The sequence below is a fragment of the Mobula hypostoma genome, chromosome 12 (assembly GCF_963921235.1).
Source record: "Mobula hypostoma chromosome 12, sMobHyp1.1, whole genome shotgun sequence".
Taxonomy (NCBI): Eukaryota; Metazoa; Chordata; class Chondrichthyes; order Myliobatiformes; family Myliobatidae; genus Mobula; species Mobula hypostoma.
Window position 1 is genome coordinate 49,035,387 of NC_086108.1, and position 17,143 is coordinate 49,052,529.

Here is a 17,143-nt window from a genome sequence, read left to right on the forward strand (position 1 = left end):
TAAGCCGGGAAGATGTGGAATCGATATGGGTAGAGCTGCGTAACACTAAGGGGCAGTAGACGCTGGTGGGAGTTGTGTACAGGCCACCTAACAGTAGTAGTGAAGTCGGAGATGGTATTAAACAGGAAATTAGAAATGTGTGCAATAAAGGAACAGCAGTTATAATGGGTGACTTCAATCTACATGTAGATTGGGTGAACCAAATTGGTAAAGGTGCTGAGGAAGAGGATGTCTTGGAATGTATGCGGGATAGTTTTTTGAACCAACATGTCAAGGAACCAACTAGAGAGCAGGCTATTCTGGACTGGGTTTTGAGCAATGAGGAAGGGTTAATTAGCAATCTTGTCGTGAGAGGCCCCTTGGGTAAGAGTGACCATAATATGGTGGAATTCTTCATTAAGATGGAGAGTGACATAGTTAATTCAGAAACAAAGGTTCTGAACTTAAAAAGGGGTAACTTTGAAGGTATGAGACGTGAATTAGCTAAGATAGACTAGCAAATGACACTTAAAGGATTGACGGTGGATATGCAATGGCAAGCATTTAAAGGTTGCATGGATGAACTACAACAATTGTTCATCCCAGTTTGGCAAAAGAATAAATCAAGGAAGGTAGTGCACCCGTGGCTGACAAGAGAAATTAGGGATAGTATCAATTCCAAAGAAGAAGCATACAAATTAGCCAGAGAAAGTGGCTCACCTGAGGACTGGGAGAAATTCAGAGTTCAGCAGAGGAGGACAAAGGGCTTAATTAGGAAGGGGAAAAAAGATTATGAGAGAAAACTGGCAGAGAACATAAAAACGGACTGTAAAAGCTTTTATAGCTATGTAAAAAGGAAAAGACTGGTGAAGACAAATGTAGGTTCCCTACAGACAGAAACAGGTGAATTGATTATGGGGAGCAAGGACATGGCTGACCAATTGAATAATTACTTTAGTTCTGTCTTCACTAAGGAGGACATAAATAATCTTCCAGAAATAGTAGGGACAGAGGGTCCAGTGAGATGGAGGAACTGAGTGAAATACTTGTTAGTAGGGAAGTGGTGTTAGGTAAATTGAAGGGATTGAAGGCAGATAAATCCCCAGGGCCAGATGGTCTGCATCCTAGAGTGCTTAAGGAAGTAGCCCAAGAAATAGTGGATGCATTAGTGATAATTTTTCAAAACTCATTAAGATTCTGGACTAGTTCCTGAGGATTGGAGGGTGGCTAATGTAACCCCACTTTTTAAAAAAGGAGGGAGAGAGAAACCGGGGAATTATAGACCGGTTAGCCTAACGTCGGTGGTGGGGAAACTGCTGGAGTCAGTTATCAAAGATGTGATAACAGCACATTTGGAAAGCGGTGAAATCATCGGACAAAGTCAGCATGGATTTGTGAAAGGAAAATCATGTCTGACGAATCTCATAGAATTTTTTGAGGATGTAACCAGTAGAGTGGATAGGGGAGAACCAGTGGATGTGGTATATTTGGATTTTCAAAAGGCTTTTGACAAGGTCCCACACAGGAGATTAGTGTGCAAACTTAAAGCACACGGTATTGGGGGTAAGGTATTGATGTGGATGGAGAATTGGTTAGCAGACAGGAAGCAAAGAGTGGGAATAAACGGGACCTTTTCAGAATGGCAGGCGGTGACTAGTGGGGTACCGCAAGGCTCAGTGCTGGGACCCCAGTTGTTTACAATATATATTAATGACTTGGATGAGGGAATTAAATGCAGCATCTCCAAGTTTGCGGATGACACGAAGCTGGATGGCAGTGTTAGCTGTGAGGAGGATGCTAAGAGGATGCAGAGTGACTTGGATAGGTTGGGTGAGTGGGCAAATTCATGGCAGATGCAATTTAATGTGGATAAATGTGAAGTTATCCACTTTGGTGGCAAAAATAGGAAAACAGATTATTATCTGAATGGTGGCCAATTAGGAAAAGGGGAGGTGCAACGAGACCTGGGTGTCATTATAAACCAGTCATTGAAAGTGGGCATGCAGGTACAGCAGGTGGTGAAAAAGGCGAATGGTATGCTGGCATTTATAGCGAGAGGATTCGAGTACAGGAGCAGGGAGGTACTACTGCAGTTGTACAAGGCCTTGGTGAGACCACACCTGGAGTATTGTGTGCAGTTTTGGTCCCCTAATCTGAGGAAGGACATCCTTGCCATAGAGGGAGTACAAAGAAGGTTCACCAGATTGATTCCTGGGATGGCAGGACTTTAATATGATGAAAGACTGGATCGACTAGGCTTATATTTGTCAGAATTTAGAAGATTGAGGGGGGATCTTATTGAAACGTATAAAATCCTAAAGGGATTGGACAGGCTAGATGCAGGAAGATTGTTCCCGATGTCGGGGAAGTCCAGAACGAGGGGTCACAGTTTGAGGATAAAGGGGAAGCCTTTTAGGACCGAGATTAGGAAAAACTTCTTCACACAGAGAGTGGTGAATCTGTGGAATTCTCTGCCACAAACAGTTGAGGCCAGTTCATTGGCTATATTTAAGAGGGAGTTAGATATGGCCCTTGTGGCTACGGGGATCAGGGGGTATGGAGGGAAGGCTGGGGCGGGGTTCTGAGTTGGATGATCAGCCATGATCATAATAAATGGCGGTGCAGGCTCGAAGGGCCGAATGGCCTACTCCTGAACCTATTTTCTATGTTTCTATCCTTTTTCAGATAATGAGTTCAAAGCAGCTCACAATACTCTTAGTGAGGCCTCACCAGTGCCTTAAAAGCCTTAACATTATATTCTGACTTCATATTTTAGTCCTCTCAAAATGAACACTAACATTGCATTTGGCTTCCTCCCCACCGACTCAACCTGCAATTAACCTTTAGGGAATCCTGTACGAGGACTCCCAAGTCCCAAGCCCCTTTGCACCTCAGATTTTTGAATTTCCTCTTCATTTAGAAAATAGTCTACGCTTTTATTTCTTCTAATGAAGTGCATGACCATACACTTTCCTGACACTATATTCCTTCTGCCACTTCTTTGCCTATTCTCCTAATCTGTTTAAGTCTTTCTGCAACTTCTCCACTTCCTCAACACTACCTGCTCCTCCACCTATCTCTGTTCGGTCTGCAAACTTGGCCATAAAGCTATCTATTCCACCATCCAATCATTTATAGGGTTAAAAAAAAGCAGTCCAAATACAGACCCCTGTGAAATACCACTGGTCATCAACAACCAAACAGAAAAGCCTGCATTTTTTTTCCCACTCTTTGCCTTCTGCCAATCAACCAAAGCCTCTATCCATGCTGGTATCTTTCCTGTAATACCATGGGCTCTTAACTTGTTCAGCAGCCACGTGTGTCACACTTTGTCAAAGGCCTTTTGAAAATCCAAGTACACAACATCCACCAATTCTCCTTTGTCTACTCTGCTTGTTATTTCTTCAAAGAATTCCAACAGATTTATCAGGCAATATTTTCCTTTAATGAAACCATGCTGACTTCAGCCTATTTTAGCATGTGCATCCAAGTACCTTGAAACTACATCCTTAACAATCGACTCTAACATCTTCCCTCTACAGGAGGCCAGGCTAACTGACCTATAAGTACCTTTCTTCTGCCTCTCACCTTTCCTGAAGAGTGGAGTGACATTTGTAACTTTCCAGTTTTCTAGAACCGTGCCAGAATCTATCGATTCTTGCAAGATCATTACCAACTCCTTCACAATCTCTTCAGAAACCTCTTTCAGAACCCTGGGGCGAGGAACATTTGGTCCAGGTGACTTTTCTACCCTCAGACCTTTTAATATCCAAGCGCCTTCTCTCTAGTAATGGCAACTTCACTCACCTCTGCCCCCTGACACTCTTGAACTTCTAGCATCTTGCACAAGATTGTCTTCCCATTTAGTCACATCCTCAAAAAATCAATCAGGCTCATAAGGCACGACCTGTCCTTCACAAAGCCATGCTGACCATTCCTAATCATATTATGCCTCTCCAAATGTTCATAAGTCCTGCCTCTCAGGATCTTCTCCATCAACTTAACAACCACTGAAGTAAGACTCACTAGCCTCTAATTTCCTGGGCTACCTCTACTCTCTTTCTTGAATAATGGAACAGCATCTGCAACTCTCCAATCCTCTGGAACCTCTTCCGACCCCATTGATGATGCAAAGATCATTGCCAGAGGCTCAGCAATCTCCTCCCTGCCTCCCACAGTAGCCTGGAGTACATCTCATCTAGTCCCAGTGACATATCCAACTTATGCTTTCCAAAAGCTCCAGCACATACTCTTCCTACATGCTCAAGCTTTTCAGTCCACTGTAAGTCATCCCTACAATCGCCAAGATCCTTTTCCGTAGTGAATATTGAAGCAAAGTACTCATTAATTGCCTCTGCTATCTCCTCCGGTTCCATACACACTTTTCCACTGTCACACTTGATTGGTCCTATTCTCTCACGTCTTATCCTCTTGCTCTTCACATACTTGTAGAATGTCTTGAGGTTTTCCTTAATCCTGTCCGCCAAGGCCTTCTCATGGCCCCTGCTGGCTCTCCTAATTTCTTTCTTAAGCTCCTTCTGCATCTCTATCATATTACTTAGTTTTTTGAATCTTTCATAAGCTCTTCTTTTCTTCTTGACTAGATTTACAACAGCCTTTGTACACCATGGTTCCTGTACCCTACCATCCTTTCCCTGTCTCATTGGAATGTACCAATGCAAAACAACTGCCCCATCCTCAGCCCTATCAATCCAGTTGCCATGCACCCCCCCCCCCCCCACCGGCCAAAATCTGTTTAAACTTTCCTGAACAGTTTAGCAAACTTGCATGCAAGGATATTGGGCCCGTCGGGTTCAGGTGTAACCCACCCTTTTGTACAGGACATATCTTCCCCAGAAGAGATCCCACTGGTTCAGAAATCTGAAAAACTGCATTCATCTGCCAAATCATCCTATTCTTACCCTCACTGGTGTGTGGCACAGGCAGCAATCCAGAGATTACTACCCTAGAGCTCCTGTTTTTCACTTTCAGCCAAGCTCCCTGAAATCTTTCTTCAGGACCTCTTCACCTTTCCTACCTATGTCATTGGTGCCAATATGTACCAAGAATTCTGGTGTTTCACCCTCCCCATTTCAAATGTGTGAACTCAATCCAAGACAACCCTGATCCTGGCACCTGAGAGCAACATAGCATAAGTGTGCCTATCTCGTTGAAAGAATTTCGTCTCTAATCCTCTAACTATTGTATTTACTATCACTACTGTAGCCCTCTTTACCTCTCTTCTCTTCTGAGCCACAGCACTAGACTCAGTGCCAGAGACCTTGTTGCTACGGCTCCCCTCTGTAAGTTGTCCCCCTCAACAGTATCCAAAGTGGTACACTTATTATTGATAGGAATGGCCACAGTGGTACTCTTCCCAGCTATCTTCTTCTCTAGTTTTAGCCCTTATGAGGGTTGAGGACTAAAACATACATAATTCCCTCCTTACACCTACCCCTCCTAACAAATGCTATTTGACCTACTGAGTTCCTCCAGCAGATTGTTTGGTGCTCTTCTGTACCTACTTAACTAGCTCTTCCTAATAAATCATGCAGCATTAGTTGCAAAGTTTCATTCAAAATATAGTGAATGCAAATTACCAAAGAGACTTCACAAGAAGCCTGAGTAGTAATTATGCCAAAGTATATTTTCAACTTAAAGTTTGGGTGAAACATTGGCTTGATGAATCAAATGACCATTATGAAAATAGCCCAAACTCCAACACCATGAAAATCTACCTCATTATTTGTATTCTTCAAAAAATGTCAAAATTAGAAAGAGAAAATTGCTGGTTAAATGAAGCAACACACATCAAAGTTGCTTGAATTTCCAGCATCTGCAGAATTCCTGTTGTTTGTGTGGTTAAATGAAGGTTGACCAGATCACACCAAGATTGCTTGCTTTTTTTTCCATAGATGCACTGCAACTTACAAAGTCATAGAAGAAAAGTACAGCACAGAAACAAGTCCTTCAGCCCATCTAGTATGTACCAAACCATTTAAACTCCCATTGAACTGCACCGGGGCCATAGTCCTCCATAACCCTACCATTCATGTACCTGTCCAAACTTCTCTTAAACGTTAAAATTGAGCTTGCATGCACCATTGTGCTGGCAGCTCGTTCCACACTCTCAAGACTTTCTGGGTGAAGCTTCCCTTCATGTTCCCCTTAAACCTTTCACCTTTCACCCTTAACACATGACTTCTACTAGATGCAGTCCCACCCACCTCAATAGAAAAAGCCTGCTTATACGTACCCTACTTATACCCCTCATAATTTTGTATACGTCGATGAAATTTCCTCTCAATCTACATCCAAGGTATAAAGTCCTAACCTATTCAGTCTTTGTTTGTAACTTAGGTCCTCCAGAACAAGTTATATTCTTGTAATTTATTTCTAATTTACTACTTACCCAATCCCCCACACAACATTCCTACTATGTTGTGCTATAAGCTTAATTCAAATCACTGGATAAAATAATAGTCTAATCAAATCAGAACACACTGTACTGCTTGGCCACATGACACTAAAATATTTCTGTGACTAGCTAAAATACAACTACTAGAAAGAGGGTTTCTTTTTTTTCTACTTCACTAAAATATTGTTGTAAGCTATACCACCGCCAATTCATGTGTGCATTTCAAAATATAGTGAAGCTTACTAAATACAAATGTGCAACAGTGTTAATGCATTTTCTACACCAACAGTAATGCCACAAAGTAAATATGCATGGTTTCCAAACATGATTTGAAGCCACCAAATTAGGGGTTTAGAAATGTAAGCAATGGCAATGGATTTTGTAGATGTTAAATTTTGCGGGATTGTTGAAGTGTCAATCAAGCTGGTGTTGTATATTTTTGAATATGCTTTATTATTTTTTCTTTCTAGGTTGAATCAAACACAAATTTTATTATTTTCCTGTCCATATGGATCAACTGTAATTAGTCATGACCTTTTGGGATATTCCTTTTTGGAAAATTTACTAAATCAGAGAAACACAGAGTTTGTTAATTTAGCAACTAACTTCCAAAAGTGATGACATGACAGATGCATTGGGAAAGCAGTTAGAATCTATTCACTGAAAATATTTCACCTACTGTGATTGCTGAGAGTGGCCTTTATCACTTACTTTTCACTTTCATGACATTATATCCATATGTACAACACATATCCTTTTATGAAGTTTTTCAGCTCAGTTAACATGTCTTTGCACCTACCCATTTTTAGCAATATTAGGGTATGTTCCTCTGGCAGCATACTTGTTTTCCTGGATTTGAGATCATATGAACATACTGGAAACTATTAACTTAAAGATGCCCATAATTGAATTCTATCAACCTATGAGTAATATAGTGAACTCCATTCCTGAAAATTTTAAATGCCAATAAAGACCATTTGGTATTATAAAGAGAGCCAAGCTATTCCCCAAGATATGGCTAAAGCTATGAAAGCTTTTTTTCAGATGACATTCACTCAGTGGCCACTTTATTGGGTACTTCCTGTACCTAATAAAGTTTGTGGTCTTCTGCTGCTGTAACCCATTCACTTCAAGGTTCGACATGTCGTTCATTCAGACATGCTTTTCTGCACACCACTGTTGCAATGCGTGGTTATTTGAATTACAGTTGCCTTTCTGTCAGCTTGTACTATTCTGGCAATTCCCCTCTACCACTCTCATTAACAAGGTGTTTCACCCACAGAACTGCGGCTCACTGGATATTTTTTTGTTTTTCGCATCATTCTCTAAAATGTCTAGAGACTGTAGTAGGTGAAAATTCCAGCAATCAACAGTTTCTGAGATACTCAAACCATCACATCTGGTACCAACAAGCATTCCACAGTCAAGGTCACTTGGATTATATTTCTTCCCCATTCTGATGTTTGGTCTGAACAACAAATGGACTGCTTGACCATGCCTGCATGCTTTTATGCACTGAGTTGTCGGCTCATGTTTGGCTGATCAGATATTTGCATTATCCAGCAGGTGTACAAGGGTACCTAGTAAAGTGGCCAACGTTTGTATGTTGGTGTTCACAAACCCATCTTGGAAAAATCTGTACATTTTATTTTTGAGTGCAAAGTAAGATTAGGCTCAGAAACCATCACATGGCCCTCAAACTCCCCTAGTTCTTTAAAAGCGCTCTGGAGAACATCCTTCTTCTATGAGGATTCTGCTAAGAAGATGCATTTGTTTTTATTTGAAAGAAGTAGTTAGATAATCTAAATGTGTACAGTATGGAGAAAACCTAAAATATATTTTACCTGGAAATGAGATATCATTATTTTTTTCTGTGGTCTGCCAAGCACTTGATGCATATAGAACTTATACCAAACAAACTTTTGTGAAATTGTCTGGAGGTACATTAAAAATAACTCTATTGCTGTCTCCACACAAAATTTTGTACAGTGTTCATCCTCTAAGTGAAGAAGTTGCCCTTCAGATTCTCCTTAAATATTTCACTTTTCACCCTTAACCTATGACCTCTAGTTCTAGTCTCATCCAACCTCAGTTGTAAAAGTCTGCTTGCGTTTGCCCTATCTATACCCCTCATAATTTTGTATACTGTATCTCTTTCGAATCTCTCTTTCTCTTAGCTCCCAGCAGCATGCTTGTAAACTTTCCTTGTACAGTTTTAATTTTATTGATATCTTTCCAATAGTTAGGAATCCAGAACTGCATATAATACTCCAAATATGGTCTTACCATTGTCTTATACAACTTCAACATCACATCCCAACTCCTGTTCTCAAGTCTCTGATTTATAAAAGTCAATATGGTAAAAGCTCTCTTTATGATGCTATCAACTTGTGCTGCCACTTTTGAGGAATTATGGATCTGTATTCCCAGATCCCTTTGTCCTACTGCACTCCTTGGTAACTTTGGAAGTTTTTTCAGCTGGTTCATATCTGGCTATAAGCTTTGATAGCCTTCCTCATGGTTCACTACAACCCCAAACTTGGTGTCACCCACAAATTTGCAGATCATAATGGACTATAAAGGTCCAAACATAATGGACCCTGCTTTGATTCCTGTTGCATACCACTAATAACAGGCCTTCAAGTCTGAGTGGCAGCTATCTACTACCACCCTGCCTTCTCCTGCTAAACCAATGTCAAATCCAATTTACTACTTCACTCTTAATGTCAAACGGCTGAACCTTCTAGACCAGCTTCTCACTCAGGACCTTATCAAAGGCCTTACTAAATTCAACACAGACAATGTCCACTGATTTTCCTTCATCAGCGTTCCTGGTAATGTCCTCAAAAAACTCTATAAGATTGGTTAGACATGCACAAAGCTATGTTGACTATCTCTGATCAGGCCCTGACTATCCAAATATTTATATATCCTGTCCCTCAAAATGCCTTCTAATAATTTACCCCTACTGACATCAGGCTCATTGACCTATAATTTCCTGGCTTATTCTTAGAGCCTTTCTTGAACCACAGAACAGGATTAGCTAGCCACTCGTCCCCCTGTACCTAAGGGTGTTTTAAATAGTTCTGCAATTTCTGCACTAGCCTTCCACAAGGTGTGAGGGGATACCTTGTCAGGCCCTGGGGTTATGTCCACCCTAATTTGCCTCAAGACAGCAAGCAACTCCTCCTCTATAATCCAGACATGGTCCACAAGCTCACTACTGTTTTGCCTCAAATTCTATGGACTCTGTTTCTATCTCCTGAGGAAATACAGATGCAAAAACTCCATTTAGCATCTCTCCCATCTCTTTCAGCTCCACACATAGATTGACCATGCTGATCTTTAAGTAGTATTTTTCCCCCATTGTAATTTCCTAAGTAATTTTATCCTTTGGTACCCCTTTGCTCTTATATATCTGTAGAAGCCTTTGGTATTCTCCTTTACTGAGTCTTCCAGGAAAACCTCATGTCTTCTTTTAGCCCTCCTGAATTCCCCTCGTGTTATCATGCATTTCTTATACTCAAGCACCTCTTTTGTTCCTTGCTGCCTATACCTGCTACGCTTCTTTTTCTTAACCAGGGCCTCAATATCCCTCAAAAGCCAAGGTTCCCTAAGCTTCTTAGCCTTTTTATTCTAACAGGAGCATACAAGCTCAGTACTCTCAATATTTTACTATGGAAAGCCTCTCAATTACTAAGAATCCCTTTGCCAGAAAACAACCTATCCTAATCCACACCTTGCCTGTTCTTTCTGATACCATCAAAACTGGCCTTTCTCCAATTTAGAATCTCAACCCCAGGCCCAGTCCTATCCTTTTCTAATTATTTTGAAGCTATAAGGGAATTATGTTCCCTAGAACCAAGGTGCTTCCCTTTACACACTTTGTCACCTGCCCTGTCTTGTTCTCTAATAGGAGATCTAGTATTGCACTCTCTCTAGTTGGAATATCCCTATATAAGGAAGCTTTCTTGAACATATTTGACACTCTCCCAATCCAATCCTTTTACAGTATGCAAGTCCCAGTTAACATATGGAAAGTTAATATCACTTACCATCACAATCTTATCCTTCTTGCAGCTATTTCTCTACAATTTTGCTATTCTAAATCCCACTGATAATGCAATGCAAAATCCTGCATAAAGTTAAATATTTCTATATAAATCCCATATAAAATTGAATACTGTCAATAGAATACACTAACCTGAGCTCCTGTCAATTCACAGTTTTTCATGGTTAAAGCTGCTCCTGTGAGAACACAAACACCAGTGCCTTCGCATTTCAAAAGACAGTCTTCAAGTATCATGTGACCTGATTCTACTACCACAATGCCATCAGTAGTTCCCCTCTGTACTAATGTAAGGTGAATTAAGCTAACGTCTTGGGACTTAGATGCCACAAAATTGTCTTGCGTAGGATCTGAAAAGATTATGACCTCTTCTCGACTTCCAGCCCCTGTCAGTGAAACAAACATTTTTGTCCTGAATTTAAGTTTAAACATTGCAATATTTTTGATCAGTTTTGATTATAACAAAGTTAAAATATTTTTATAAATGAATTCTATCAACTTTAGTCTTGCTGTTAATGTAACATTCTAAGGAAGACCAATTCATATCACTTGAAAAAGACTCATTTAATGCTCATCATATCATGGATCCAAGTATGAAAAATTTGAAAACCAGATGTAGTTATACAATTATAAATTAGTAGCTCTTCAAGTTATACAATAAGATCAAAAAACAGTTGTTAAACTTAGAAATTTGATACTATTTTATTGCTATAAATGAAAAATGATTTCACTTTAGTCAATAAGTTAAACAATATTTGAGTAAATGCATGAGTAAATTACATTGAGTAAATACATAAATACATTTAGGTCAATACCTGAGTCTAATTCTATAACCTCAGGTAACTTACTTTCTCAATATCAGCACTGGCTAGTTCTGCTGTAGGTTAATCATTTGTGGTGTTCACTCTTTTTCTATCTTCATGAGAATTCACTGATGTTGTATTAGAGTCTAAATTGCTATTTAAATTGTTATTTTTCTCATAGCTTAACTTTCTTTATGCTTACAGTACTTGTATATTTGTATAATTACCTGTTCGTCTGTAGTTTCTCTGTCTGTGAGTCTGAGATATCAAAGCAGTGTAAATTGAGACTGGTTGTTTCACAGACTGTTCTTAACAGAGAAAATTCCTTTACTTAACCAGTTTCAACTTGTTTGCAGTATGAAGAGAGGACACAATGTCTTCAGTCCTTTTTTGTTACTTGCCTTAGTTCTTGTTTACTTCTTCTTTGCTGTTCCTTGCTGCAACACTTTTTTTCTTATCTTTCATACCTGAATTTACTTTGTATTACTTGCTGCTTCAAGCTGATTCTGTCTGACCTGTACTATGATGAACATCTATTAAAATGGCCGTAGCCATAATATTTATGCTTCATTTCTGACTTTTGAAAAACCTATTGGACAAAATCATCTCCATATCTAACACCGACCCGACGGGTCTTTCCTGTAGGTCTACATTTTGCAGCTCTCATGTTCTTTCTAACTTCCTTCATTCACCTAACAACTAGTTAAATCTATCCCCACACCAACCTTAAACTCATCAGAGATATTCTCTGTTCTAAGCATTCTTACTCCAGCCTCTCTGAAACTTAAGTAACTTAATTTCTTCTTTCATATTTATGATACAGGATCTTCAATTATGAAACAATACTATTTCTCTGTACAGATGTAGCCTGGCCTGATGACTGTTTCCAGCAACTTCAGTTTTTGTTTCGGTCAATGCTCTTTCCTCCACATCACAGAAATAACATTAAGCAGTGCTGTGTATAGAAGTTGATATGTGCCTTGAGTTACAAGCAACTTTAATTTTCATAATCTATGGCAATGAGTTCTTGATTCAAGGCCTTACAATTTTTCAACAGATGCACAGAAGTCTCCAGTGAGGAACAGTCTCTTTGGTTTGTGGAAAGGAAGGGGAAGTGAAAATAAACTCAGTGACCACATTATTTTCATTAACAAGTACACCTACTCGTTAATGCAAATATCTAATCAGTCAATCATACGGCAGCAACTCAATGCATACAAGCTTGCAGAAATGGTCAAGAGGTTCAGTTTCTATTCAAACCAAACATCAGAATGGGGGAAAAAATGTGATCTAACTGACTTTGACCATGGAATAATTGCTGGTGCCATGGGGTGGTTTGAGTAACTGATAAACAGCTGATATTCTGGGACTTCCCCACACAACAGTCTCTAGAGTTTACAGGGAATGATGCAAAGAACAAAAAACATCCAGTGAGCAGAAATTCTGTGTGTGAAAATGGTTATGTTAATGAGAGGCCAGAGGAGAATCGCCAGCCTAGTTCAAGCTGACAGGAATACAACAGTAATTGAAATAACCACATGTTACAATAGTGGTGTGCTGAAGAGCATCTCTAAATACACAACACATTGAAACTTGATGTGGATGGGCGACAGCAGCAGAAGACCATGAGCATTATTTCTTATTTAGAATGGCGTGATAAGTAGTGACGCTCTGCATGCAGCTCTAATGTGTTCATCAAATATTCCTATTTAGGACTACCACAGCTGAAATCCACACTAACAACCATGGGTACTTCAGTAAGCAGTATACCTTTAAGACATTTAAAAAACAGAACATAGAACATAGAAATAGTACAGCACAGTACAGGCCCTTTGGCCCACAATGTTGTGCTGACCCTTAAACCCTGCCTCCCATATAAGCCCCCAACTTAAATTGCTCCATATACCTGTCCAGTAGTCTCTTAAACTTCACTAGTGTATCTGCCTCCACCACCGACTCAGGCAGTGCATTCCACGCACCAACCACTCTCTGAGTAAAAAGCATTCCTCTAATATCCCCCTTGAACTTCCCACCCCTTACCTTAAAGCCATGTCCTCTTGCATTGAGCAGTGGTGCCCTGGGGAAGAGGCGCTGACTATCCACTCTATCTATTCCTCTTATTATCTTGTACACCTCTATCATGTCTCCTCTCATCCTCCTCCTCTCCAAAGAGTAAAGCCCTAGCTCCCTTAATCTCTGATCATAATGCATACTTTCTAAACCAGGCAGCATCCTGGTAAATCTCCTCTGTACCCTTTCCAATGCTTCCACATCCTTCCTATAGTGAGGTGACCAGAACTGGACACAGTACTCCAAGTGTGGCCTAACCAGAGTTTTATAGAGCTGCATCATTACATCGCGACTCTTAAACTCCATCCCTCGACTTATGAAAGCTAACACCCCATAAGCTTTCTTAACTACCCTATCCACCTGTGAGGCAACTTTCAGGGATCTGTGGACATGTACCCCAAGATCCCTCTGCTCCTCCACACTACCAAGTATCCTGCCATTTACTTTGTCCTCTGCCTTGGAGTTTGTCCTTCCAAAGTGTACCACCTCACACTTCTCCGGGTTGAACTCCATCTATCAATACTCAAAATTTGCAGAGCCCGTACAGCATGAGTGCAGTTCCCTTTTAAGAAAACAGAAGTGGGGATGCTGTGCCAATCTCATGGGGTAATGGAAACGCAGAGGCTTCAGATTCCTACTCCTGATTATCCTGCTGGCAAATACCTAGTCTTTGGAAAATAAAATTGAAGACCTCAGAACAAGATTTCCATCATCATCTTGGTAGCGGTGTACATTCCACCTCAGGTCAATGCCTTGCAGGCACTGGAGGAACTGAGCATCAGCAGGCATGAAGTGGGGTACTCTGATGCTTTCCCTATCATTGCAGGGGATTTCAACTAAGCCAGCTTGAAGAAGTCTCTAAGCAACTACAACCAACATATCATCTGTGGAACTAGAAGAACTAACACATTTGATTACTTTATACCACCATCACAAAAACTTTCCCCATCATACCATGCCCATACTTTAGAAAGACTGATCACCGTGTTGTACTTCTACTCCCGACGAAAAGGCAGAAACTGAATTCAGCAGCACCAGTGGTGAGGGCCAAGACGGAATGGTCAAAGGAAGTTCGGAAGCGCTTACAGTTCAGCTTTGAGTTGGTGACCTGGACTATATTCATCTTTGAATCTGATTGAATATGCCACAGTTATCACTGCCTTCATTAAGACCTGTGTGGCCTTTGAGACCATACCGGATACGCCAAAACCAAAAGACATGGATGAACCACGAGATCGTAATCTGCTGAGGGCTAGGTCTGTAGCATTCAAGATCAGTGATCAATAATTATACAAGCAGTCCAGGTATGACTGATGGAAGCCTATATTTTAAGAGTGAAAAAACAATTCCAATTAAGGTTAGAGACAGAATTGGAACCCTGTCAGCTCTGGCAGGGTTTGCAGGCCATTAGTTCCAACAAAGCAAAACTTAGCATCATGAATGGCTGTGATGCTTCACTTCCAGATGAGCTCAAGACCTTTAATGCATGCTTTGAAAGGGAGAATAAAACTACACCTGTGCGAATTCCTGCAGCATCGGGTGACCCTGTGATCACTGTCTCAAATGATGATGTCAGAAATTTTTTCAAGAAGGTGAACCCTTGCAAGATGTGTACCTGTAGGGCTCTGAAAACCTGTGCCAACCAACTGGCAGAAGTACTCAAGGACATCTTCAAACTCCCATTGCTGCAGTTGGAGATTCCCACCTGCTTCAAAAGAGCGACAATCATACCAGTGGCCTAGAAGAGCAGGGAGAATTGCCCATTTACTGTGATGAAGTGTTTTGAGAGGTTGGTCATAGCTGGAATCAACTCTGACCTAAAGCAAGGACATGAACTTGCTGCAATTTGCCTATTGCCACAACAGGATTACAGTGGATGCAAACTCACTGGCTCACCACTTGGTCTTGAATTGTCCAGGTTGGACAATACCTGTGTCAAGCTGCTGGTAATTGATTACAGCTCAGCATTCATATCCTCAGTTCTCATTAACAAGCTCCAAAACCTGGGCCTCTGTACGTCCCTCTGCAACTGGATCCCTGTCAGGAGACCACAGTCAATGCATTTGAAATCAACATCTCCTCCTTTCTTTTTCAGCGGCTCGAGAACGGGGAGTGTAAGTGTCGGTGTCAGAGTCCTGCGGAAGTCAGGAGAGAGAGTATAAAAGTATAAGATTTGGGTAAGTCAGGTCTTTTTGGGCTGCGCAAATGCAGTAAGTGTTGGCGTCAGAGGACTATAGGTTTTTGCTTATAAAACAGCGTGAAGAAGAAAAACTATTACAGTTCACTTATTGTACTCTAAACACTGAACACAAAAGCGCGGTAAAAGAACTTCATGTAATTGTGTCATCACGTCAGAATAGCCTCTTAAAGAGAACCCCCAACTCAATATCAGTAGTTGTGTATTACGTACGTTTCCACCAATTACATTACACTACACAGGTTCTAGCATGATTCACTAAAACCAGCATTGTCAGCCTGTCTGGAGCTCAGACGAGTTGCCCAGCTTGGGTCCTATGCTCTATGAGCGGAGGAATAGCAGGTGCCTCTGGCTCATCCAGATGTGTGTTGACATGCCTATGCTCATGTCTCGACGGCAGGGACATGGTAGCAAAATCCTCCAAATCTTGGTGGGCTAGTTTAAGGCAATCTACCAAAACAAATTCATGTATACCCCTCTTATCTGTGATAAAAGTCTTTTCTAACCCTTCCAGAATGTGTAACAGGCCACTGAAAGGGGGCCCAAGGGGATATTGGTGTGCATTATGGCAGACAAAAACAAACGAGGTGGAATATAGATCAACAGGAACCCAAGAATGCTGAGCGCCATGATGGAAGGTAGGAATGGGCGCAAAGGAATTGAATTTACTGAGGAGGGTGGAACGTGGTGCCAGGAGTAAAATCACATGTCGTGGTGGTCGTGGTGTCAGGAGTAAAATCACATGCCACTTATAACAGCTGCCCATACACCAATGCAGCTGTGGTCGACTACAGGTCCTCTTTTAGAAGTATTCTGAGCCTCCAGCAGGACCCACATGAGGTGATCATGCCAACACTCATCCATCAGGGAGACCCTCAGGGCAGCCTTTAAGGAGCTGTAAAACCACTCTCATAGGCCATTGGAGTGTGGGAGATATGCCATGGTATGATGTAGCCTAACGTTGCGGTTCTGGACCATCGCAGTCCAGAGGTCTGATATGAATTGGGGATGGTGGTCAGAGGAAATATCAGATGGGTTGTCAAACCAAGCAACTCAGGTACTGATGAACACCTGAGGCATGTCTGTGGCCATTGTCAACGCTAGAGAAACAATCTCTGGCCACCTGGTTGCACCATGGTAAGGAACTGCATGAAACTGTGGGGAGAGGAGAAGGCGAGGGTGGGGTAGTGAAGTGTACACCATTGCTTAGGACCTCAAAAGGTGCCAATGGCACCTGGACATGACAGTTAATTTTTGCCTGCAGACACTCCACACAAGCTGCAGTCCAATCACGCATGACTTTTCTAAGGCCTTGCCACACAAACTTTAATGCAACCAGCTTCTGTGGGGTCTTCCTGATTGGATGGAGTTAAAAACAGTCCACCCCCAGCTTGCGGGCACTGCAGTTGAGACATTGCACAGGAGAGACACCCCAGCTTCTCTGAACTTAACGTCAATTAACCGCAGGCACTTAACTGCCGTTCTGTAAACTTGGACCTCTGGGTGAGTAGCCTGGTCAGCTGCCATGCTGGCATAGTCATTCCCTATGTGTATGGCCTCAACTGCTGTCCTTGAGAGGCAAATTAACCACAGAATTATTTTGCCCC

At 41.3% G+C, this 17,143-nt stretch overlaps 1 protein-coding gene across 1 annotated transcript in view; it reads right to left on the reverse strand.

Annotated features, from left to right (window-relative positions):
* The window catches only part of LOC134354786 (testicular spindle-associated protein SHCBP1L-like), a 132,913-nt gene that overhangs the window by 23,020 nt on the left and 92,750 nt on the right, over nt 1–17,143 (reverse strand). Inside the window, exon 8 of the mRNA XM_063064044.1 lies at nt 10,602–10,852. Coding sequence (XP_062920114.1) covers nt 10,602–10,852 — 251 coding nt within the window. The remainder of the gene's footprint in view (nt 1–10,601; nt 10,853–17,143) is intronic.